Source organism: Scomber scombrus, chromosome 2 (genome assembly GCF_963691925.1).
Source record: "Scomber scombrus chromosome 2, fScoSco1.1, whole genome shotgun sequence".
In the NCBI taxonomy this organism is placed as follows: domain Eukaryota; kingdom Metazoa; phylum Chordata; class Actinopteri; order Scombriformes; family Scombridae; genus Scomber; species Scomber scombrus.
The window spans coordinates 21,092,012-21,117,791 of record NC_084971.1 but is presented as its reverse complement, the minus strand read 5'-3'; the positions used below and the strand labels follow the sequence as shown (position 1 = coordinate 21,117,791).

At 37.4% G+C, this 25,780-nt stretch overlaps 3 protein-coding genes and 1 non-coding gene across 4 annotated transcripts; 2 read left to right on the top strand and 2 right to left on the bottom strand.

Annotated features, from left to right (window-relative positions):
• Positions 1 to 42: 42 nt before the first annotated feature.
• Positions 43 to 116, bottom strand: trnai-aau (transfer RNA isoleucine (anticodon AAU)). The gene has a single exon. It is a non-coding gene; the product is annotated as a tRNA-Ile (tRNA).
• A 967-nt stretch (positions 117 to 1,083) lies between these two features.
• Positions 1,084 to 3,448, bottom strand: scpp1 (secretory calcium-binding phosphoprotein 1). The gene is made up of 8 exons (XM_062425977.1): positions 3,395 to 3,448; positions 2,902 to 2,949; positions 2,514 to 2,567; positions 2,367 to 2,393; positions 2,178 to 2,237; positions 1,795 to 1,827; positions 1,628 to 1,687; positions 1,084 to 1,524 (listed from the first exon to the last, which is right to left on the bottom strand). Exons 1-8 carry the CDS (start codon positions 3,446 to 3,448, stop codon positions 1,084 to 1,086), a joined length of 777 nt encoding a protein of 258 aa, XP_062281961.1.
• A 3,304-nt stretch (positions 3,449 to 6,752) lies between these two features.
• On the top strand, positions 6,753 to 12,599 carry sparcl1 (SPARC-like 1). The gene is made up of 10 exons (XM_062433027.1): positions 6,753 to 6,806; positions 7,003 to 7,068; positions 7,166 to 8,293; positions 8,818 to 8,926; positions 9,268 to 9,389; positions 9,493 to 9,613; positions 9,724 to 9,860; positions 10,665 to 10,813; positions 12,096 to 12,244; positions 12,571 to 12,599. Exons 1-10 carry the CDS (start codon positions 6,753 to 6,755, stop codon positions 12,597 to 12,599), a joined length of 2,064 nt encoding a protein of 687 aa, XP_062289011.1.
• A 10,285-nt stretch (positions 12,600 to 22,884) lies between these two features.
• Positions 22,885 to 25,536, top strand: odam (odontogenic, ameloblast associated). Its single transcript, XM_062425964.1, has 9 exons — positions 22,885 to 22,944; positions 23,031 to 23,066; positions 23,170 to 23,235; positions 23,450 to 23,668; positions 23,781 to 23,837; positions 23,928 to 24,050; positions 25,147 to 25,183; positions 25,307 to 25,365; positions 25,501 to 25,536. Exons 1-9 carry the CDS (start codon positions 22,885 to 22,887, stop codon positions 25,534 to 25,536), a joined length of 693 nt encoding a protein of 230 aa, XP_062281948.1.
• Positions 25,537 to 25,780: the final 244 nt, after the last annotated feature.

The window sequence follows — 25,780 nt, the reverse complement described above, 5'->3', positions numbered from 1 at the left end:
CTTCACAAGAGAAATGTAAGGTAGGGGGAAAAAAAAGCTAGTTGGCCCGTACGGGGATCGAACCCGCGACCTTGGCGTTATTAGCACCACGCTCTAACCAACTGAGCTAACCGGCCGTGTTATTGATGTCGAAAATAAGCTTACATATCGATGATACCATACCAAACTCCTGTTTTGAGTGATTGTGTTAGAATATAGTTAATACCTAATTGAAGAATGACTTAAAACCCTTTACTGACGATTTGTTTAAACATCTTGAACTCTTGATAATTACAGCTAAATTAGCTATGCTCCCTGCAATTTAAGCAAAAGCTATTTATTTTCTAACGTTACCACATCTGTCAATCAAATAAAATATGGACAGCACTCATTTCCTTCATGATTATCATTTATATTTTATCACAAAAACAAAGGCTTAGTCTACATCAACACAAACACACACACGCACGCACGCACACGCACACACACACACACACACACACACACACACACACACACACACACACACACACACACACACACACACACACACACACACACACACCAGTCAGCTGCAGGTAACATTATGTTGCATTCAGAAGGAAGAGACAGGACCAAATCTGTCAACCTACAGTTCTCAGGTACGTCATTTAACCCTCATCCTTCCATTTAACATACAAGGACTACTGACTCAGGGAACAACTATCATAGCAAAATCTTAGCTTATTTTTTCTTAAAACATCATTAGTTATGTAATTAATTTAATCTGAAAAAAGCATATTATTATTATTATTATTATTATTATTATTATTATTATTATTATTGTTATTGTCATTATTATTATTATATGAAAGTTACAATTAATTTGCATATTGTTTAAAACATGACCTCAAAAGTTCCAATTCATTAGTATGTAAAAATTAAAACAGAACAGATAGAATAATATGAAGACATTAGGAACAAATTGATTGACAAAGTCACACAAAAATTGCAATTATAGAATAAAGCACCTGTAAAATATCACAAAAAGTAAACATCTGGGGTCTGCAGGTACCCCAGTCATTGTTCATTGTGGGAAAAGTAACATTGCTCAGGGTCATTTCATCATCTCCTGAGGCTGAACTCTCGGTCATCCTCATCTGGCATCATTAGATTGTCGACTGAGTAATGGGCATCATCTCCTATATCCTGGAAGAAATACTCATCACTTTCACAGCTCTGAGTTCCATTCACACAGTCTTGGGCTTTGACGTGTTTCAGCTCGGTGCTGTCGCTGTCGTTACTCTCCTCTGTGCTCTTGCTGGCATCACTGCTGTCACTGGCCTCACTGGTCTCGTTGCTCTCAATGCTGGTACTTTCACTGCTGTCACTGGTGGCAGTCGTGACACTATTAATATTACTGGTGTCTGCACTGTCACTGGTAGTGTCACTGCTGTCACTGTGGTTGTCCACCAGTTGATTCTCTTCTGACTGACTTTTGACCTCTGTGCTGTTGTCCTCTGCACTCAGGACTTTGATGACACTTGCAAACACTTGAACCCAACTCTGATGTAAAGAATAAAGAGACCATTGCATTACTCATATTTAATCTCAGCTGAAGCAGGACATAGATTTGAACTGAGCAAAATGTGCAAAATGTTTATCCCACCTTACGAACATTCTCCTCACTGCCCAAGCTGTTATCCCTGGTTTCATCCATAGAGTTTGTCTGTGGAAGTAGAGTGAACAATATGAGCCAAGTAGAAAATCAAAATGATAATGTACCACATATTAACAATTGGCAAATATAAAATACTCAGTTTCATTTCATCTTACTTCATCTGACTGACTGTTGCTCTCCTCAGAAGTCTGTTTGCGGATGAAAAAAAGAAGGAAAACAGTGTTAAGTTTTCGGGAAACATCAAATAATGCAGCAAGAGTGCTGATACCATAAGAATGTACATATACAAGTACACATATATTTCTTCACACTATTAATGCATACTGCATACTTAAGGACATTTTTTTTTCTATCTTTCCTTTCTTTTTAAGTTGTCCTGTTCTATTAATACAGTTATTTGTTTGTCCCTTCAATTGTAAAAATGTGACAAATTGGAATTTATTAACCTTACAACAACATCCTTAAAGGAGTAAACTGAAGTATAAAATATACTAAATGTATATAAGTACGTTTTTTAAAAAGTGTCAATTCAACCCACTTTGTCCTCTGATGTGGACTCTGGTGACTCGGTGGATTCTAGTGATTCAGACTCTGAACTCTGAAAAAAGCAAACATTTGATATAGTGAATTCAGACACATTTACAGGACATCATCAGGCTTATTATATCTCTGTGTTAGATTTTCCTTCTTGTGTCAGGCAGAATATTGACAAATCAAAAAGACTCACTTCACTAGACATATTTTCTTCAGAGCTCTGCAACACAAATAGGAATACATACTCATTAAGACGAAAACCAGTTATCAGAAAGTAATGCAAAAAGTCTTCTACATTAGAAAACAATAAATTATTGGCATAAAGGTATACATTTATTACCTGAATCTCTGAGGTGTCATTTTCAGATGATTGTGAAATAGACATACTTTCAGTCTGGGAGAGAAAAAATAAATCAAACAAACAACACAATAGATTTAATAATATCATTCAACTGTAAACAACTATAATCTGTAATCATCTATTGCCATGCAGGCAAGCTATTGCTGCAAGAATGGGGGAAGACATTATAGTAAACAACAGTCTCCAACAAGGGACTTGAGGTCTGGACTACATTCAAGTAACCACAACTATTGTTACATTTTCTGCTGAGCTTTAACTGCAGCCAAATGATTTATGAGTAAAGCAGTGTTGGGTTCCTGCACTGTGCAGCACCACTGAATGTCAAATGAGACTCGAAGTTTGAAAGAAGGACCGTGATGGCACTCACCGTGTTTGCATCAAGCTCACTTGATTCAAAATTGGTATTAAATGAAATCTGTCAGAGAAGAAACACATAGATGATTGTCATGATTGTATGAGAAACATTAGATTTATTTATATTTCCATGATGGTGGATGTGCAGAAGATCATGTATCATTATTGTATCATCATACAAAAGTAACATTAGCAATAGACAGAGGTGATACTCTATATTTATTACGTTAACATGGATGCAACAGTAAAGATGAGAAATCACTATGAATGTTAGTTTATTTAAAAATATATGAATGTTTTCACTCGTAATAATTTGAATGCTGTGCCTGTACATGTTTTTATACTGTTATTGTGAGAGAATTGATATTTGATTTCAGCTGTATTTTCATAGCTGGAATAACTAGTAAACAAGTACCTGAACTTCAATATATATGCTGTATTACTATACTGTAACTATCATATCATGTAGATATCATTCATCTGTAGAATCAAGAGATTTTACTTACTGGGTTGGCAAAAATTGCCCCAATCAGGCAAAATGTTATTATGGTACCCTTCATTCTGTAACAGAAACATTTAATTCATATTGTTAATAATTAAATTCAAATTGATGGTTTGCAAACATAAAAACACAGGAAATCCTTTCACACACTTAAAACAATCCTAAAATACAAAATGTTCTCACAATATATGTAAGATTGCATGCAACTTATGGCTCAAAACGGAGAGTGTAATAATGATGTCATAATCAGTCAATGAATGATCAATTACCTCTTGGCCCGTTAGATGCAGAGCTGGTGTAAGAAGCAGTTAGTGATCTTCAATCAGTGTATATAGCAGCAAACAGGAGTTCCCGGAGCCTTATGCTGAGCCACGTATGGACTCAATGTCTGGATATGCTGAAGGAAACTTCAACTGCTTCTATATATATGTAACCTCAATTAAGGCGATTGCATCACTTCCTTCTGCATGCCCCTCTGTTGCCAACACGCGAAGGTGTATTTGTTCCGGAGGGCGAGCTCAAAACCGACACATACTGCCAGGATGATGATTGCACATACAAACCCCAGACACACACACACATACACAGTTATTTCATTCACTCCCTACATTTCTTCCACCCCCTCCCAAGTCTACAGTGAAATATAGTTTAGTTTACTAAACCATAGGGTTTGTGGCCTGCTGGAAAACAAACTCACCCACTCAGAGGAAAAGAAGCCAGACAGGGTCATGATGTTTCCGGTGCAATGTTTTTATAGTTTAGTCCTTTTTTCTATAGTTTACCAATAACTGCAATTTATTGTATACTTTTTATCAATGACTTGTAGCAGGCAGGAGTTAGTGCCTTGCATAAGGGTAGATGACTGTTATTATTATTATTATTATTATTATTATTATTAATTAAAGAAGAATGATATACTAAATGGAGAAAATGAATCCTCTGTGGAAACTTCAGTAACTGAGTCACTGGCAATGAGGTAAACAACACTGAAAATACTCTTACATTTAATGACTGATATCATATTTTTGCAATCTCACCTCTGTACTCACACTGTTTTTGGAACAGGGCATGGACTGTATAAAGCCTAAATAAAGATGTCTAGATTTCCTCCCTGGGGCTCATAACTGTTTCCTGGATATCCATATATGGTCAGGCCTAATATAAGATTACAGAATTCCTCATTTAACCTCACTTTGCAAAAGAAACATGCAATTAGACTGTAGATGTTCACTAGTCTGGAGCTGTTCGCCAGAAACCACAGCTACCAGTCGTTGTAAGGTCCTGCTTTAGAAAGGGGAGGAGTGAGCAGAGCATGATTGATGCTTGTTGTAGCAGGCAACAATGTCATCTTAAGGTTACTTAAGTTGTTATGATGTAGTGACTATTTCAGCCAGGCTTTGGATGGATATTTACAAGAATGGAAAAAGAGCAGAGGAACTCAGTGTGACCCTGGAGGTGTGCTACAGGTTGATTTCTTCCCTGTTATTCAGTGAGCCACAGCTGGGCCAACTGTGTTCCTTCTTGGTATCTGATTAGCTACCAAAAAGGAACAGAAATCTGCAGGACACTGGCACTCAGGGGAAAAAATGTGCCTCGCCCTAGGCTGAAACAAAGTTTGCTTGAGTCTAAAGTTTTATAGCCAAACAGTCAGATTTAGCACTACAGTTTCTAATCCACGATGGAAATATTCAGATATTACTAAAAGCCACATAATGTCATTGATAAACATTGATCGCATGACCTTTGTCACTGGTTTTATCAGTGGCTTTCTGAACAAGACTTGCAAGCATAGATGTGACTTGAGAGTGATCATAGTGTCAAAGAAAGATGACTGATCCTGTTGTGAAACCATGTTTGAAGTTTACTTTTAATTCAGGATATAGAGAGGAGGTAAGCATTAATATTTATTACAACCCTCTGGTGCCTACCCTGCTATTTGGCTTTACTCATATCCGGTGCAACTCATTTATGAATTTACCTTGTGTGTCAGTATTTTCATCTATAACATATCTAAACTTAATTAAATGTGTTCAGCAATGTTGTTTTTTGTTTTGTACTGCACCGTCTCTCTGTCTTTCTCCCTCACTCTGTATCTCTGTAGCCCAAAAGACCCTCCCTCTCCCATAAAAAACTGTATGCGTATGAGTGTGTCAGTGTGTGTGTGTGTGTGTGTGTGTGTGTGTGTGTGTGTGCGCGCGCGTGTGTGTGCGTGTGTGTGTGTGTATGTGTGCATGTAGCATGCCAGTTTGAGAGGACAGTGTGAGCCCTGTCTTGAATACAAAAGGACATCTTCACACCAGGTTCAACACAGACACACACTGGTATTTTGTGCGGAATTATCATTTCTGTTGCAGCTATCAGCCTCAGGTAATATCCTCATTACTGGAGACTTTTCCAGTGTTTTGACATATAATTTGTTAACGACCAAAAGAGATATATGTGATACCTTGTTGACTAACCACTTTGCAGTTAAATTCTTTCTGTATGTGTAAAAATTGACTACTGGTTTTGCTTGTACTGTTGCCTCTTTTGTGATTGTCAGAAAGTTTGTTTTGATGCTCTATTATTATTCACATTAATGCCTTTGTGATTTTTGCACATATCAAGAGGTAGTGACCACTAATAATCTGTCTGTCTTGAAATATGCAAAAATACACTGTATAGACAAATTAAAATGTTGTCTGTGAATTATCTATATACGAAAGCAATTAAAATAATTATATATTATCATCAAAGAAGTTTAATGAATTGTATAAGAAAAGTATAAGAAATACATTCAAGCCTCTTTTGGTAGTATATAAAGCTTAAAAGTACATTTGTTTTATTGTCTCACACAAACCATTGAGATGTTTATCACTTATTATTAATGTTTATCCATACCCCTCCTTCCTACACCTACACTGGGTTTACTGGGCCGAACCAGAGAGCTATTGTTCAACTTGACAGGCCCAGTATGTCTGTTTTGTTTCCGTTCAGAGAGACAAAAAGTTTGTGGACTTAGTCAAGTTTTTCCAGTCTGGTAGCTTCTGATGTTTACTTTAGTTCTGAATGTGACTTTTGAGAGAGAGGCGCATCTCAGAGGCCCGTATCCTTGGCAACTGTGGAGGCCAATCCTGCAGCTCCGCTCGCCACGAATGTGTTGGTAGCATACAGATGCATTTGTCTGTTTTAACTTTAAAAGATCTGCCAAGTTCAAGTCCTTGTTGTGACCAGTTAGAAGTCAGTATATAATTTGTTGATTGTTTATAATGTGTTTTAAGCTGATTGTTTTATCATTTGAATCCCAGCAGTGATTCACAGTAATGTAAATTTGCAAAATGTTTTTGTCTGTTGTTTAAACTATTCATTTCAATGTTCCAGGTATGAGGGCCTGCTTAGTATTCTCTTGTTTGCTGGCAGCAACATTTGCCCTGTCTGTGAGTAGCATTGTTATTATGTTGTGTTATATGTTATAGTTTTACAAGTAAACTAGACTTAACTAAACAAATGAACTTAAACAAATACATTTTGGCTTGTGAGAATTTCCAGACAAATATCTCAATATCTTTGTGAATTGCATTTTATCCCATCACATAATGGATGATCATTATTAATTAATACTGTTATATCTAGGTAACAAGCAAACCTCATGGAAAACATCATGGATTGCACAAGACTTCACACAAAGCCAAAGAAAAGGTAGAGCAGGACTCTTAAAATTGTTTTTAAAAGTTTTATTTGAAACATCACATGATTTCTATTTGTGAAATGATATTTTGCTTTTCTCCCGAATAAGGATGTTATCTCAGAGGAGGCCAACAAGGCACCAATCTTACCCACTTTAGTCACCTTTGAGGCCAGCAGCCAGGAGCAGGAAGATGAGGAACTGAGCTCCGAGGACAATGCTAATGCTAACAAGAATGATGGCGAGATAGAAAGGAATGATAAAAGCTCAGCTGTCCTGCTTAGTGAAGATGAACTGGTAGATCTCCTTAAGAAGGAGGCAGAAGAAGAGGAAGAAGCAGAAAAAAGAGAGCTGGAAGAAGATGTGGATGCAGACAAAGGTGAAAAGAGGTCTGGTGAGGCTGTGGAGGATAAGGAAGCTGAGGGAGAGGAAAAGAAGTTGGACGAGAACTTGGAAATGGAGGAAGACAGCAAAGAAGTGACAAAGGAGGAGGTGAAGGAAGAGAGCATGGAAGATGCTGAAATGTTGGAGGAAGAAGATGAGGTGGTGGAAAAGGTGGAGAAGATGTCAACCAAGGAAAAGGAGAAAGAGTCTGTCAGCAAAATGGATGAAGATGGCAGCACAGACTCAGAGATCCGAGTCGATCTTGACTATGCCGCAGATAGCGGCATTTTACATCCTCTACAGATTTTTTCAACTAAGGTAAAACCCCACACTGATGACGACCAGCCTATTTCAAAAACAGATGTTCCAGATGATAGAAAGAAAGAAATCAGTGAGAAAGGACTCATCCACCCACCTTCCACCGCAGATGATTATGAACAAGACATGCAAAACACAGAAGCGATGGAAAGTGAGGAATCATCTGATCAGGATAACCTTCAAGAAAGAAAAGACAACAATGGCAAAGACTCCCAGGCTAAACGTGAAGAAAGGAACAGGGATAAGAAAGTACCAAAGGTAGACATGGAGTCTCAAGAACCAAAAAGCAGTACAAACCTTGAATCCGGGTCACGACTGGCTGGAAAGGGAGAAGAGAAGAGCAAGAATGACAGCGGAAGTCACACCAAGGGAAAGAATAGGAAGGAAAAGAAGAACCAGAGGGCGAGGAAGCACTCTCCACAGAGAGAGGAAACAGAATCTGGACAGGAGGAGAGCCAACAGGATGCGCAGGACTCTGAGGGCAGCAACATTGACAATACAGTCCACAAGGCAAAGAGGAGAAGGGCAGGAAAATGGGTACAACATTAATAATGTGTATATTTATTTTCAGGGAGAAAAAAGGCACATTATTTTGGATCTTGGAACAGTGAACATTTAGACCAAATGACTGTTTAATCAAAAAAAACAATAGACAGATTAATCTGTAATGAAAGTAATAGTTAGTTAAAGCCATATACAGATCCAGATATCCCTCAGGAATTGGTTGAGACCAAAAACAGAGCTAGAAGGAGAGGAAATATTGCACTTACATTTGCCAGGAGGCCAGAAACAAAACTCTAATGCCACTCCAGATCTGTTGAATATGTACTTTTTGCTAACAAGTTAGTCACATGAACGAAACATGAAAATACTGCTTATTATACAGCTATAGCATGTTTTCTGCTGCCCCCATGTGGCCAAAAAACATTAACCTTCTCATTAGGGAAAAAGTATCTAAAGTATCACTTTTGTTATGTTAATACAGCTGCAAACTGATGTGGCCAGTAGTAGTTGAAACATTTTTATTTTTTTATTTACATGTATCTTGTGTACTTTTCCAGGGCCCTTTAGTGGGTATGAATCCAGTGCAGATAAGAGCCACAGTGGATCTCTACCCAAGTTCCAGACCCTCACTTGGTGGAGGCATACATCACCCTGAAGCCCCTGTCGGTTAGTGTCTGGTTAATTCAGCAGCTGCAGCCACATTCACCATACTGACTAATTCACTATCCAAACAATCTCACAGGGGAATCTGCTGACAGGATCATTTTGCTAAAACTTCCGCATGAATAGCACCACTCTGCTTCACAGCCACTACGTAAACACAGTCCTGCAGGCTTAAGGAGTGAATAAGAGAGATCAGATTGAATTTAATCACTCTACAAACTAAAATGGCAGTGGAATGCAGGGGATGATGTGTTGTGGTCTAGTTCTCACACTGTAAATAACATAGATTATTTTGAAATTCACATAAGGTCAAAGGTCATTGCAGTTTTTGTCTCTTGTTTTAGATCCATGTGATAACTTCCGCTGCAAGCGTGGAAAGACGTGTAAACTTGATGCAGACAATAAGCCAGGCTGTGTGTGCCAAGAACCGACAGATTGCCCTCCCAGTGTGAACGAATTTGATCATGTAAGTATGAATGACCTGCTGATGGCTAAACTGGGATCTTTTTTTAGTAGCTGCTGTATGGTATCTGTCTGTTGCACTGTTAATTATTGTTCCATTTCTGTAGGTTTGTGGAACAGACAACAAAACCTATGATACATCCTGTGAGCTCTTTGCTACTAAATGCAACCTGGAGGGCACAAAGAAAGGACACAGGCTTCATCTGGACTACACTGGGCCGTGCAAATGTGAGCGTTAAATGCAGCACAAATGCAGGACTATATTGTGAATGAAGCATAAAATTCATTAAAATATTAATTTATTTAACTCTAACTTTAATTTGATCTTTCTCTATCAGTAATTCCTCTATGCGTTGACACTGAGCTGATCCAGTTCCCTCTACGAATGAGAGATTGGCTGAAAAATGTGCTGCTGCAACTCTATGAGCATGACTCCATGTCTCCTGGTTTCCTCACTCCTAAACAGCGTTTCAGAGTAAGTTCAGCTCAAAACGAATATGAGAATTATAATAAATATATGAATTGATAGAACAAGGAGCTGTCAGGGTGTCTTGTCAGTTTGAGTGTGACTTTATACTTTGTGCATTGTTTATGAGCAGACTTTTTTTTAGAGAAATTAAGAGAATTTAGATGAAAGATTAAGAGAAATGCTGCTTTTACTAAATCTTAAAACTGTATATGTTCTTCAGCTTTGTGGGGGAAATATTTGTGATACGCAGCTGTTTTGATAAGGCTGGCTGTCTGCTATGGGAACCAAGGTCAGGTGGAGATATGCTGTGCTTTGTGTAGATGGTCAGATTTGTCTCAAGGTAACCTTTGTATAGACTACTTGACTTCAGTTAACTCTAATCAGCATAGTATCTGGTTTATAGTTCAATAACCAGAGGCACAGATGTATGTAGAATAAACTTAATTTGAAGTAGTAAGGCCAAGGATTTGGTGAAAGATTCGAATACTCTTGCCCAGAAATGGATGGATTAATTGAGTGTTCAATATTCCTGTGTAAGACATCACAGTCTCTGACAAGTTCTTCACTTTGACTAAACCAGCTCCACTAATTCCTTGACAGCTTAAAGCAAACATGCTGTATAATTTCTCCACATTTTGTTGTAGAAATCCAATCAATCAATGAATCTGTCAGTCACATAGCACATTTGGGAAAGAAAACATCTGTATAAAATGTATGTTGTCAAGGTTTTAGTGTAATACAGGTAATACAAATGCATAGTGTAATTCAGGTAATACAAATCAACCAAACTGTACCTACTGTATTCTGTAGGTGAAGAAAATCTTCGAGAGCGAGAGGCGCCTTCATGCAGGCGATCACTCTGTTGAGCTGCTTGCACAGGACTTTGAGAAGAACTATAACATGTACATCTACCCAGTGCACTGGCAGTTTGCTCAGCTGGACCAACACCCATCTGACAGGTACATGTTATTTGACTGCTGTGTTTTAATTTGCTCAACCATTATGCTAAATAACACCCAAACCCCTCATTGAATGCTTACCATATAAAGTTTCAACAAAGTCACTCTTTATTTTTGTATCATGGTGTTCTTTTTAAAGATTTTATACCAGAAATGTTAAGAATCTAGCATTGACTAAAAGAATGTAATTGAATCCTTGTAAAAGGAATCTGAAATATATAATAAAATTACATATGGAACCCGTTCTGAAGATATATTTTTTAGCTATTTAGCAAAACATCCTTTTTTCCCCTGCTGGTGTTATAAACCTGCAGTAGAACAGATTATGGATTAGAGTGTTACGGCCACAATAAAAATACAGATGGCTCAAACCTGTGACCAGCAACATATATAGAGAAACACCATAGGTGAGTAAAAGTTTGCCACAAGACTGACTTTTTAGTTACTAATAATGCAAAAAACTAACCAAAACTATGGGTGGGCTGTAAGACCCAGAACTACCCCCTCTAAACCATAAGAAGATGCATTACCTAATTTGATCAAACTAAGCTGAAAATTAGACAATCCGGCCTCCGTACTCATAAAGAACAAAATGAAACAAAAGAAAAACACACAAGTCTCAGTTGGTCAGGGCTGCATGCCAGGACGAAGAGAAAGCTCCTTATCCTCTACTTTCCCCTATATAGGGTAGGCAGGTCCACCCACCTATCAGCCAGCTCATCAGGAGCACCTGAAAGTGAAAAAAACTGAAAATGAAAAGGGAGGGGGAGTGCGTAACACAGGCTTTAGTGAGGATAGAAAAATAATATGAACACTGGGTGATTCACATGCCAAGATGACTAGGACAGCCTCAATAACTTACCAATAAGCCCCGTCAGCAATTAAATATATTAGAATAATAACATGTGCGAAGAAAGTGGAATTGCATTCGTCATATTGGAGATGAACAACAGGATTCGGTAATCATCAGGAGGCACTGGCACATCCATTAATGATTTAAACAATAATATCCATAGTCCATGTAAAATTAAAAAAAAGAAATAACTGGAAACAAGAAAACAGTCTGTGTGTGTGTGTGTGTGTGTGTGTGTGTGTGTGTGTGTGTGTGTGTGTGTGTGTGTGTCTTTTCAGCAAGTTTGACTAATATCACATATTTTACAAACAGCCAGTACTTGCGAGGTATATCAAGAAACCTAGTATAACCCATATCAATACCATAATGCACACACCACGTGTTTATATATACAATAATCAAAATATGTTATTTTTTTCTTGTATTCAGATTCCTGTCCCACTCAGAGCTGGCACCTCTCAGGGTCCCTCTAGTGCCAATGGAGCACTGCACCTCCCGCTTCTTCCAGGAGTGTGATGCTGACAAGGACAAGCAGGTGTCCTTTAAAGAGTGGACTTCCTGTTTTGGTATCAAGAATGGTAAGATGGACATTGAGAAAATGTTTAATGTTTTAATGTTTACTTTCTGATTGAGACTATGTGTATGTTTGCATATAATATATAGCTAGTTAACTATTGATTAGCTATTTAGACACATTCTTTATTTTAATGTGTCATTATTTCAACCAATAGCTGCAATTTAAAACGTGTGATTATCACACTTATGATCAATACATATTCCATTACAGTACTAATCCAGCATTACTTACTATTTGTATTTGTCAGCTTTAATGATTATGCAGCCTGTATCACAAAATGCAGTTATTTTTGATCCTATTTATACCAACTATCTGTTTTCTCCACAGATGATATCGATGTCAACCTGCTATTCTAAAGTTCATTTTGTACCTCATCTATTGCACCAGCTTGTGGAAGCTGCTCCAACAGTGCAGCTTGAGACAGAAGCCTCTGGGTGCGTCTGTGTTACTGGTACAAATGAAAAAGAAACTCATTTTACCTCCTGCTATAGAGGGCGAGTGTTGGTGGTCATTGGTGTTTCTTTATGTCAGGCTAAGCTTGGACATTTGATCCTGCTCTATAATTTAGATGCAGCTAGTAGAAAAAAATAGAATATATCATGAAGAGTTACGTTTAGCCAGTTTTATATTTTCTAAAGCATTCCAAAATGGGGAAAAGTTTACAACAGCTCATTAGTTGAAATGTACAGTCAGAACCAGGCTTCACATGAACTGTCATGTACGTTAGAGTGATTTAGTGCAGAATTACTCTTTAAATAAAAATGAAATGGATAATTTCAGACCCCTGTGTTACACTAGAAAATGTTAAACAATAACTGTGTTGCTTACTTCTGTGGCACTTGCTGTAAATGTTTGTCTTTGTATCCTAAGTTTCATTATAGCTCTAATTAAAGCTCTATGGAAAGCAACAGATTCACAATATAATGACCCTGTAAGTGTACCCTGCTGTTAATGATGGTTATGACCTGTGTTTCTCTACAGTCTTGAAATAAAGTTATTACATCATATTGGTGGATCCCACAGACCCCCCAAAGTCCTTTGGAAACATCGGTTTGTGTGATAATATCATGTTGTATTCATGGGTGGCTCTTCTGATGCCACCATGACATGAAAATATGAAACATGCAACAATGGTTTTGAGAATGTATGTGACTGATACCTGGTTTTGGTTAGCCACATACTTCTGAGTAATGGCCCTCTGTACAGCAACATGACAAAAAATAACCTAGCAGCATGGTCATGATGATTACAGTGACTTGTTGTTTTGAGATCAAGCGCTGGACTCTGATTGGACCTTTCTTAGAGGTGGTTGAATCTGACGGTCTTTATATAAGTGAAGAAAGGGACAGCTCTTCACCTGTCGACTGTCTGATACAAAGATAAAACATGCTTTGCATACTGTTGGTGATCTTTCAGACTTTGGCTGTTGTGGTGGAGGGTGGTTCTTCAGGGAGTGGTGAGGCAGTCGCCATTGCAGGAGTGCAAAATAATGGAGCAGCAGCCGGCAACAATGCCAACCCCATTGCTCCAAATGGGGTCCAACTGAATGTTGATGCCCTTTTGGCCCAGTTACTCAAAGTTGGTGGGCCAATTTTGATCCAGCCACTCAGGAACCCAATAGGTCAGCAGCTGATTCCTATTGGAGCTCTCCAACAAGGCGGGCCATATCTTGTGGGTGCCAATCTGAATCCTCAGGGGCAGGTGGCTCAGGCTGCCAGGGGTGGGCAGTTCATAGTGTTCCCCATGCAGCCACAGATAAACAACAGAGGAATCCCACAGGGTGCCATGTTGACTCCTGGCCAAATGCAGCTGTTGACGGCAGCCGGACTGAACAACCAGCAACAGCCAGGCGCTGCCGGTGGGAGGGCAATTGGCAGCTTGAGGTTCCAGCGGTCAGTGGCAGCTCGCCTCAGGAGGACACAGTCTTCCGTGATGAAGGTGATGGCAGCTGAAGAAGAGGAAGAAAGCTCTGGGATGGAGGCTGAGGAGAATCAAGCACAATGAGACCACACACCTGTCAGACTTCACATATATCTCATGATTTGTTCTTCAGTCTTGATTCTGTCTCACTACTAACTGTTCATGCATAAGTGTTACCTTTGTGAATCATTGTAAACATATCAAATCACCAATAAATGGTTGAAGTCACTTGTGGAATCTTGGTTGAATCTTTTACATCAGTACATTACACACACTTCCACATTATCTTACGTTTAAAAGAAGCAAAACACTCAGCAACAGTATCCAGCGTCATGGGTGTGGCTCCTCTGATGGCAGTTATTTTTGTATGAGAGTATGGTAGAAATATGTACAAATTTATATTTACATTGCACTGCATGTAGCATTGTAATTTTGGTCTCTAAATATGAAGAACATCCCCAAACATTACTCACATGATGTCAAAATTCTTGCATGAATATATGCCTGTTAATAAAGCCTTTGACATAATGAAATTAAATGAAAAAAGGCCATAGTTACACATTAGGAAATGTCGTTTGTCTTGACATGAAACTGCAAACAGGAAGAAAATGTTAGCCTACTTAATTTGGACGGTATGACAGCGTGTAATTAGCATGAAGCCTCAGACCAGACTTCTACAGAGGGTGTTTACCTGGTCGGCTGTAGGCTGTCCAGTCAGCAGAAAAAAAGAAAAAAAAAACCTTCCTACTCAGACAGCCTCAATGAGACAACATACCCAGCCAACCACACTGGGAATGAATTTAATGACTCCTGACATTTTGAAAAAAACATGCTGATAAAGCTCTTAATTGAAAGATGTCTGAAGTCGTTTCCTTCGTGGTCGAGTTGGTAGCGGGATATGCGTAGTTATTTTTGGGCTGGTGAGAGTAACATAATCTGCTTGAGTCTGTTATCAACAAATGTAAACCCATGACAGATTACAATCCGACCTCCGGTTTTGCCTGAGGCAGAAGTTTTTACTTAAATTTGCTTTATAACACAATAACAGGAAACAAAATACACACTAAGACATGATGCTGTTTTCCTGAACTCACAATCATTTTGGAGGTGCTGTGGCCGCTGTGTTTAAGGACTCCTTTAAATGCTCCTCTATCTCTCTTTCAGCACTTTGAATACCTTTGAAATCCTTAGTTTTATGTTTTATGTATTATGTGTTTTCATATTTTGACCTCCTTAATTTAACACAAAGCTTTGAGACCCCCCTGTCATGTCCTGTACCTGTGAACTTGGTTTTTTATCCATTCTTGCTCTCTTAATTCCACGTCAGCTCCTTGATTCCGCCAAACTTTTGGCAGAGGCTGGTTGTCCTCATGTCACTGAACTTTCTCATCTCTCCACTGAGGACCAAGTCATGAATTTGAACAGTTTAGTCATAAAATCTTAAAGAAAAGAGGGCAAAACATAACCTCTCTCCTTGGCTCAATGACCACACCACAAATTTGAAAAAGCATTGCAGAAAATCTGAAAGAAGATGGAACGAGGAGTCTTATGAAACTCTCAAAAATCTAATGGCTGTCTATCAAACTTCAGTTAAGGAATCAAGAAATTCACATTTTCCCAAGCTGGTTGCTTCTCACAGCCATAATCCAAGGGTGTTATTCCAGACCATTTGCTCTGTGATCAGCCCTCCTCCCAGTCAGTCCTTCAAAGCCACTCTAGTAAGGTGTGAAGATTTTATAAAACATTTCATAAGCAAAATTGAGGAGATCAGGCACCAGACCTTCTCTGCCCCCATCTTTTCCACCTCCACACATTTGAACATTTCTGCAGATTTCTAAAATTTCTATTACATTGTCCCATTTTGAGCAAATCTCCCTATATTCCCACCAAAAATGACATTGCTCACATGAAATTCTATACACTATCCACAGAGATCCTGCCTATTTGTCTACACATTGTTTCAATTCTCTTGTTTTAATCAATTTAAGCCCTATTTCAAAAAATTATTTTTTATCCAAGATTTTAGACAAAAATGTTGTTGCATCCCTCAAGGGTCAATCCTAAGTCCATTCTTATTTTCCATTTACATTCTTCCCCTCACCAGACGCTTCCATTGTTACACAGATGATACCCAGTTCTATGAATCAGCCAACATAATTAGTATCTTGTCCTGTCTTGCATAAACCATGCTGGGTGTCACAGAACATTCTTCAGCTTAATGACAAACAAAACCGAGATCCTCTTATTATTTATTCTATTATTTTATTTTATTTTATTTTATTATTATTGTTATTATTTTATTACCAAAATCAAGTCCTTTTAATCCACTACTAACCTTAAGGAAGTGATTAACCCGTTTATTTAATCTCATTTGGACTGAGCCAGAAGACAATTTCCTGTCTCCAATTAGTTCAAAATGCTGCTGCTCGGTTCTTGACCCACTAATCTTTGTATGTCTCCATTGGTCACCTGTGAGTATTAGAATTGATTTTAAGATTTTATTGATAACATTAAATGCCTCGCAGGATCCTCAGGCAACAGTCTTCTAGTTGTTCCTTCTACCTGTCTTCTGACAAAGGGGGACCGGGCCCTCTCTGTCTGGACCCCTCAGTTAATGAACTCGCTGCCTGAGTATCTCAGACAAGCAGAATTGTTTTCATCTTCACTTCCTAAAATTCATTTTCATGTAAAGGCCTCTTATAGTTTTACTGACTGTATTCCTCATCCTTTTTGTGTTTGAATTCTATATTTTATCTCTATTTCATGGTTTTGACTATTGTTGATTTTATTGTTTTATGATTTGGTTTTTAATAATCTTGATTGCCTGTCATTTTATCATTACTGCTTGTTTTCCATGTCAGAATGTTGCTCTTTGTATGTTTTACTTGATTTTGTGGAAAGCACTTTGTAACTGTTTTGAAAAATGCTGTATAAATAAAGTTATATTATTATCAAAGTTATTATACTGTCCAAACAGTTTGCTGCATGCTAGGTTAAATGTTTTAATTAGATTTAAGAACAGACAGCTGTTTTTCACTGTTTTATCTTCAAAAGTACTTAACAATGATGTCAGCTGTTTGTTTTCTGGTACCACAACCCACAATATTCAGAAGGTTTATACTAGATTTAAGTAAGTGCCCTCTAGAACCCATCACATGTCACTGAATCACTCTGTTATTTTTTGTGGTCACTCTTTGTGCTCACCTTTTGTGGTATATTGAGAGTAATGTCTTAAAATGTTTGAATCTTGTCCCAAAAAGATGTCATACCACAAATTCCCATTACACAGAGGTGACAAACATAATTTGTGAACAAGTTAGTCATCTCGTCTCTAATTGGCTCATAATAATCTCACAATAATCTCTGGGACTGATAAAAGCTGCCGAAAGTCAGATAGCAGCTATCCTCCACCTTGGCACAAAGCATTTCAGGCAAGAACAGGAAATATACAGTAAGTGAACTTTTTAAAGATTTTTTACATAGTCAGAATAGATATGTTCTATTTGAAATCATGTATATAATATTAATTATGTGTTGCTGTTACTGAAAATGCATCTTTTGCTATTTTACAAGATTCAGAAGGCAAGATGAAGCTTCTTCTCCTCGCAGCATTTGTGGCCACCATCTATTCTGTGAGTCTATCTATCTATCTATCTATCTATCTATCTATCTATCTATCTATCTATCTATCTATCTATCTATCTATCTATCTATCTATCTATCTATCTATCTATCTATCTATCTATCTATCTATCTATCTATCTATCTATCTATCTATCTATCTATCTATCTATCTATCTATCTATCTATCTATCTATCTATCTACATATCTATCCATCCATCCATCTATCTTTGTCACATAAAAAGAAGTGAATTTAACTTCTTGTCCTTTTGCTTATTCCAGGTCGATGCAGGTATAGGAAAGGTAAGTAAAATTGAGATGAAACATCTATGTGTGATTAGTGCAATGCTATATACTAATATATGAATACACAGCTGTTGCAGACACAGCTGTTGTTGCAAGCTATGAATCAAGGAATGCTGGGAGGTCTGAACGGAGGACTGGGAAACCCTGGGATGATGAATGCAGGCCTGAATGCAGGCCTGAATCAACAATTGATGGCCAATCTCATCAGGCAGCCCCAGCTTGCTCAGGTCAGTCCATCAGGTCATAATTTTTCATGACCTCAGTTCATTGTAACCGGAAATAATATAGTGTGTTCAGTAGTGTATTATGTTTATTGTGTGAAATAAGTTGAAAAAACAGCTTTTAATGAAGTAAAGATACAATTATAAGATTAAAATTGGGTGTAAAAACATTGTTGTAAACAGAAACAAAAATGACTATTTGGCCTCCCCAAAATGAATGTGTACTGTACAACAGAATGGATTTGGTAACTCTGTCTCATTGTTGTCATTGAACTCCAAATACACCACAAGATGACACACTCCTGTTAAGTGACTGAAGTCTTCATTATTAGCACATGGAAAATACTTCATCCTTTGGCATTATTTTAAACTCATTCTTAATTCAGTTTGCTGTCATGTTGACCAGTGTTGATTATATTATCATTATTGAACCTTTTATGCAAAATTTTGCAGTAATACTAACCTGCAGTAATCCTGACAACACAAATTAAAGTTGTAATCTCTGTCTTTCTCTCAAAGCCTGTTGGTGGACTTCCTGCTGGGATGGGCGCCCTTCCCAATGGTTTTGCCATACCTGCCAACGCAGTTAGTACATACTGTAATTGTGCTAAAAAAACATCATAGCTTCTTGACATTATGTCAGGCTTAATCAGTAAAATATTTGATTTCTGTCTTTCTGTTTGCCTGCAGATTCCTCTCCAGCAGGCTCTGATGGTAAATATTTATTTCTATCACTGAATTTCAATCCACATAATCCTTTTTTATTAAAATGTTACATTATGCTTAGTAATACAATTTAACAAATCCTGTTGTCTTTCTGATGCTCCCTCGCCCCCATCCTCAGCAAAGACTTAGGGTAGGAAACAAGTCATTTACTAATTTAACTTTTATACATCAACTGTGATGATTATTGATGAAAAGTAAATTTTTTAATTGTCATTCTTTGGATTTACAGCGTCATGCTATGAGACAAGAAAACATCTTGAGGGCCACTGTGGATACTCAGGTGACAATGAGTGATTTATAAACATAAAGACATACATTTCAGTGTGTAAGATTGCAAAGTTTGTATCTGTGTTTTTGAGCCTTTTCAAATTCTCTTGAAGGTTTAATTCATTCACTCACATTACCTTTTCTATTCCTCAGATTCCAGCTCCTACTGAAATGAAAACTCCCATTGATAATGGCCTTAATGGAATGAATTAAGATGCCACTGTTACATAACAGTGAATGAAATGAAATGAAATATTAAAAAAATACATACTATGATAACACCTGTGTTTAGAGACTGAGCTGTAGTATAAAACTCAGTTAAAACCAATCATGTATTTTCTTGTGTTTCCTTACAATAAAATTAAATCTACTTTAAAGGCAAGCTTGTGTCACACAACTCTGATTTCACAGCAACTCTCATTTTCACCAATGAACTACACTTTGAATGCAACGTACAGTGGAGCTCTGCTGCCCTCTAATGGATAATCATAATAACCTTATTTGCATAGCACCTTTCACACAAGAAATGCAGCTCAAAGTTCCTTACAACAAGAGAAATTACATGCACCGAGTGCTTCACATGAAAAAGACATTAAAGAACATAAAATCATTAACGTAAACCCACTTGATAACATTGATAAACACAAGGTAAAATTAAGTGTTGTCATCCATTCATCCATACATACAACATTACACCATAACAACCAAAAGAGAAAAACATGATAAAGATAAAGATAAAAGTGCTCCAAAGCTCAAGGCTTCACCAATAAACACACAGATTTCCTAAGAAACGGAGTGACCAAGATACAAATGGCTATTGATCCAAGGTTATAATAAATATAATAAAATAACCTGGATTCTTGGCTACAAAATAGAAATAAATAAATAACTAAATAAATATGTAAATAAGTCATGTGCAAGATGTGTATAGTTACAGCTTATTCAGCTCAATGATGGCAGGAGGAATAAAACTGTTGCGATAGCGTTTGGTCTTACATTTAGGGACCAAATACCTCTGTCTGGAGGGGAGAAGCTGGAACTCACAGCTCAAAGGGTCAGAATCATCATTTAAAATAGAAAAGGCAATCCTCTGTAACTGTCTGGAATACAGGGATGTTGGGGAAAGCTGAAACTCACCAATCAATCGAGAGGACCATTTGACAATTAAGTTCAAGGCATTCCTCTCTTTTAAGGATGTGTGACCGAACCATGACACCAAAGAAAAAGATAACACAAATTCAATAAAAGCACGATAAAACATGGTCAGAATGGTTCAGTGAATATGAAAGTGAGAGAGCTTCCTTAAACAGGGCAGACGCTGTTCTTGCATACAGCTTCACAGATGGCTTTAAAATTCAATTTGTCATCAATGACCTCGATAGTCTTATCTTTGATTAAAGTGTCTTCGTGCATATGGTTGTTCCTCCTGAAATCAACAACCATATCTTTGGTTTTTGCTATATTAATTTGGAGGTGGACCATGGCTGGATTCATTTTTCTGCAATAAACTGACAATTACAGAATCATCCGCATACTTAATAATGAATCTATTTTCATCTCTGCTTTGGCACATGTTTGTGTATAATATGTATAGAAGTGGTGACAAAACACAGCCTTAAGGTGAACCGGTAGATGAGCACTTTCTCTCAGAGAGAACGCCATTTACTTTTACCCTCTGTGTTCTGTTGAAATAATATGAAACCACAACTAACGTGTCACAAAGCAGAATAAAAAGAAGCTCACTGTGCTGAGTAAAATCTGAAAGTTTTGTTCAAGACCTGCAGTAAGGTAAACTTCCGGTTTCTGCAAGAACTCTGAACACTGGTGGACTTACAGCCCATAACTGACCCCGATGTGACCCCATGCTGGTGCAACATGAAAAATCTGAAAACTGCCATGTCACATTGGGAAAAGCACAATTTGTAAATAACGTTAACAATGGATGAATTTTGAATTTAAGCTGCCTCCGTTTCAGAGTTGGACATGCCGGCTCACTGTCACAACATACTGAGACACTTGAACACAACTGAGCCGTTCACTGCAAAAATGATTATCTGAAATACAAGAAATAAACACTGATTTTGAGAATAAAATGACTTAGTGAAATGATCTATAATGCAGCAAGATCCTTTTACTTGGAAATAAATCTTAAAATAAGTTGGTTCCAGGCTAGGAGGCTCTTATAAGTGTTCAAAGGTTTGAAATAAGTAGAAAATGCTGGTGTTTAGATCAAATTACTTAAGATCAGACTTATGAGTTAGATACACTGAATATTAGCAAATAATCCTTAATACAATTTTGTTTTCCATTTGTAATTTTAGCACATTGAAACAATGAAGGACAGGGAACAAGACAATAAATAACTAATTTAGGTGGAAAATAATTCATACTAGTGGAGCATAATTTTGCTGTATAAGTTAACTCATCTTGAACTACAAAGGCCTAAAACCATATTTAATTTCAAATGATTCCTTCTCAGTCCTTCATCTCAGAGCATACATCACTGAAATCACAACCAGGACAGTAAATTAAATATCTGTCAACATTTATAAACAATTGAAAGTAGTCTATGCTTCACTACAAAGGGTCAAACATTCAGCTGTGAAAAAGGTCAATTTGTCATTTAAAAAAAAAAGTTTAAGTTTAATTTCAACTATAAAAAACATTAAAGTGGAACACAAAAAACATTAAAACACGTTGAGGATAAGAAAAACCTGTGTAGCCATATGTACCTGGGTGTATCAAAAAACGCACCGCAATAAAACATTTGACCTAATCATGTGTATTATTTCAAATGTCTAAAACATTTTAACTTATAAACATGCAGCCTAGCTTCTCCAGACTGACTCTCAATAACAAATTTGGTGTTTGCTTTTCCAGCTTTCTTTCTTAACATGAACACGGTCACCAATGATGGGCATAATTGACCTACACCAGCCTGAGCACGCTGAAGAACTGACAAATGTCTGATTATAAGCTCCCAGCTCCTATTTTCCATTTTTTTCTCATGACATGCCAAAATTCCTGTTGGGCTTAATGCCTGTAATTACAGACTAAAGTGCAATAGTTTTTAACACATAAGCATAAACTTGACTTAAAACAACTAAAACTGAAAGTTGTTCAGTTCTGGCTTATAAAAACAGTCCATTAAAAGTTTAAATTAAGTGGAAAGCCAATACAACAATACAGACACTTAAGGAGCTTGTTAACATGTTGATGTAGACCATACCATGGAGTTTCAGAGATAATAATATACTCTCCTGACGCATGTTGTAAGTGTCTGAGCCTGATGAACCTAAAGCCATGAGAAACGTCTGTCATGCTGACCACAAATTGTCTGGATGGGTTGGCGTTGGACTATAAGAGCTCACATGGAGAGAATTTAAAGGAATGTGGACAAGGTGAAGAACACACAGAAAGGGAAACAGTACCAGAGAAAAGGTAAGACAAATTTGTACCACTTAGCAAGAATTTCACTCTTGACATTCAGTTTATTTTAATAAGACTGACAAAATGTTTTAAAACATTGGAGTGTTTTTAAAGACCTGATTCATGTGTTTAGATACACTCTAAGACATGATGAAGCTGCAGACCTCCCTTCTGTTGATCTGCCTTTTCAGGACAAGCTTTGCTCTTCCAGTGAGTTAAATCTCTATGTTGCTTTACCATATAGCTTGTATTATCAAAACTGAGAGAGACAAAGTGTTGTTCTTTTTGTTTTACAGTTGCAAATTGGAATTCTTGCGAGCAACAGCAATGAGGTAAATACATTTGCTTGAAAGTCTCTTGGACACCGAGTCAAATTTTTGTCCTTTAGGAACATCAGTCAGTGCCAAATCTAATCTAACACTTTTGTGTGTTTAGATCCTGGGACTGAACGCACTAACTCTTGCAGCTCTTGGACAAGCACAGGTCCTTGGGAATGGACAGGTACAGGTGGCGCTCTTCTGCTACTGTGATACTTCACACTAACCATCACTTTTCCCTTTATTGCCTCCAGTTACAGCATTTATCAGCACCAATGTTACATGCCTTCCTCTGTCAGATTACTGTAAGAAACATACAAATATAAATATAGATATACAATGTAGAACATAGAAAACAAGCCAAATCCTTTTTTCAATCTCCTTTTTCCAATCTCCAGGGGTCTGAGATTATGTTCATTCCACAGGTGCTGAACTTGAACCCTCAGTTGGCTGGTCCGTTCATTCCCCAGGGGGCCCAGTTTCCCCAGTTTATTTTCCCCGCCCAGGGCAACCAGCTGACACCTGGCGTCCTCCCCAATGGTCAGCAGGAGCAGCTCCCGTCTCCACAGGACCCCATGAATCCAAATAATCCTCAGCAGGCCCAAAATCCTATGCAGGTAAATTACATTGATCGAGTTGTGCAGTTATTTTGTGCAGTTATCATTAGAACTGCTGCAAGCCCCTCATGATAATATGCAGAATTGAGTCATTGTGTTGAATCTCCTACAGACGTTTCCACAGTTCCAGTATCCTGCTTTTGGATTTCCTCAGTTTACCGGACAGCAGGTACAAAGTCAAACATGTTGACCTGAGTAAAAACATCAAGATCTCTATTTAAGTGCCTTTGCAGATTCAAATGGATTTTGTCATTCACAGGGCTTGCCTTACTTTCTGGCTCCTTATGGCTACCCACAGCAGAGGAATAATGTGGTGCTGCAGCCCAACAACGGTCAGCGGAACCAGGAGAAAACTACACAGAGGCCCCAGCTCCCTCTGCAGGTGAGACATGCAAGATGACTTCAACTAAAGAAAAGAAGGTTTCTTTGTGCTCGTTGGTAAAATGTATGTATGTCTTCTGTATATTTAAAGACACAAGGAAATGCTATTATGAAAACACATATAACTATTGTGTCTAGCAGCTGTACTGATCCAGCAGACTGTGACTAAAGAGACTTAGTGATAATAACATATCAGAAAATGTTTAGTCATGACTGTGTGGATGCGGGCACTGTGATGTAATGATGACTATCTGTCATTTTGACCACATGCAGTCTGTCTGGTTTCATAGTTGACTGCTTAGATCATGCTTAAATATCCCATTTGAGTGTTGAATAACTGACGAGCCTCGAGCTATGCATTGATATGTGACTTTTTTTTGTAGCTCTTGTCTCTCAGTGCTGCTATTTGCTACACTATTATGATATATAAAAGGTGTGATTTGGGGTTGCTTACGTGTGTTTTCATTTTATTTTAAGTGTTTTTTTAGTAAGACTTTATTTTACAGGTCCATTTTATACTGGTGTCCTGAAAAGGAAAGGTTCACTTTTTGGGCATTGGTGTAGTTTTATGTGTCAAACTACATATCAGCATATTAGGTTGTTTCTTGAAAACTTTTTATACTGTACTACCAAATTACGTAACCCTTTCAAGAAATGTCCTAAGAATTAACAGTTACATAGCGGCTAAATTATATTGAAACCACTTGCTGACATAGTGTTTGACATACAAAAGTACAGTGTATTTCCCATCAGTTAAAGAATGTTCAAAATTTTAATTTATGAAGAATTTTCGCTAATTATTAACTATGAGCCCAAATAATGAATCACCACATATCAGCTAAACCAACTCAATTTACAAATTTCCAGTAAATTATGTTAATGATGGTTTTATTGTTGTATATTTATTGAAGTTTAGTTTCTTTTTTTTTCTTTTTTTTGTCTGTTTATGTCCATGTTTTACATCTGAATTTAAAAAATGAAATGAATATGTAATACTCAGGAATAATACATGCATGTATGTAATATATATTATTATTATTATTTTTATGTATAATTATTTTTGTAATCGAATTGATATGCATTTCATCCTACTGCAGCAGCCTTCCCAGCCAAAGGTACAAACAGAAAAAGTGAGTGAACTTTTACAAATCAACTAATGATGGAAGAAATGTGAGGATTTCACATCAATTTGGTCAAAGAGCTGTGTGTTAACTTTGTCTTACTATGATCTATATCAGCCTTTGGGGACAAGGAAAGAGTCTACTACCATCCCTCCTAATCCTCGTGGTGATGCTTCTGGCCCTGGGGTCGATGAGGTATGACTTTATATGATGACAAGCAGCCTTTATAGCTGATATACTTTAACACATGAGCAAACATGTGTATTATATTGTCACTGTCATTTCATGTGCAGGGTTTGATTCTGACTTGAATTCTTAATGTTTCTCCAGGGTCAATCCAACTTCCCCTTCCTGTTTGAGCCTTAGATTCCAGCTGGGAAATAACAACAAGGTGATTCAGTAAAATGTATTATCTGTGTTTGGCCACAGTCAAACAATCTTACTCTCCAACCAAACGCTGTAAAGTGCAATTTTTCCAAGTACATTTTATATGTATTCAGGTGCTTCTTGTGTATTAACTGAAATTGTCTGACTTTTTTTCAGGAATCTGCTTCAGAGTTTGTAACAAAACATCCAATAAAGACTTTTGCCAAAGAGGATTGTTAGAATT

Coding starts and splice junctions, on each gene's coding strand:
- scpp1 (XM_062425977.1), bottom strand. CDS start 3,448: ATGAAGGGTACCATAATAACATTTTGCCTGATTGGGGCAATTTTTGCC. Junction 2,238..2,366: donor AAGAAAATATGTCTAGTGAA/GTGAGTCTTTTT, acceptor TGCTTTTTTCAG/AGTTCAGAGTCTGAATCACT. Junction 1,688..1,794: donor GCAACAGTCAGTCAGATGAA/GTAAGATGAAAT, acceptor CTACTTCCACAG/ACAAACTCTATGGATGAAAC.
- sparcl1 (XM_062433027.1), top strand. CDS start 6,753: ATGAGGGCCTGCTTAGTATTCTCTTGTTTGCTGGCAGCAACATTTGCC. Junction 6,807..7,002: donor CAGCAACATTTGCCCTGTCT/GTGAGTAGCATT, acceptor TGTTATATCTAG/GTAACAAGCAAACCTCATGG. Junction 8,294..8,817: donor GGAGAAGGGCAGGAAAATGG/GTACAACATTAA, acceptor GTACTTTTCCAG/GGCCCTTTAGTGGGTATGAA.
- odam (XM_062425964.1), top strand. CDS start 22,885: ATGAAGCTGCAGACCTCCCTTCTGTTGATCTGCCTTTTCAGGACAAGC. Junction 23,067..23,169: donor TTGCGAGCAACAGCAATGAG/GTAAATACATTT, acceptor TTGTGTGTTTAG/ATCCTGGGACTGAACGCACT. Junction 24,051..25,146: donor GGCCCCAGCTCCCTCTGCAG/GTGAGACATGCA, acceptor ATCCTACTGCAG/CAGCCTTCCCAGCCAAAGGT.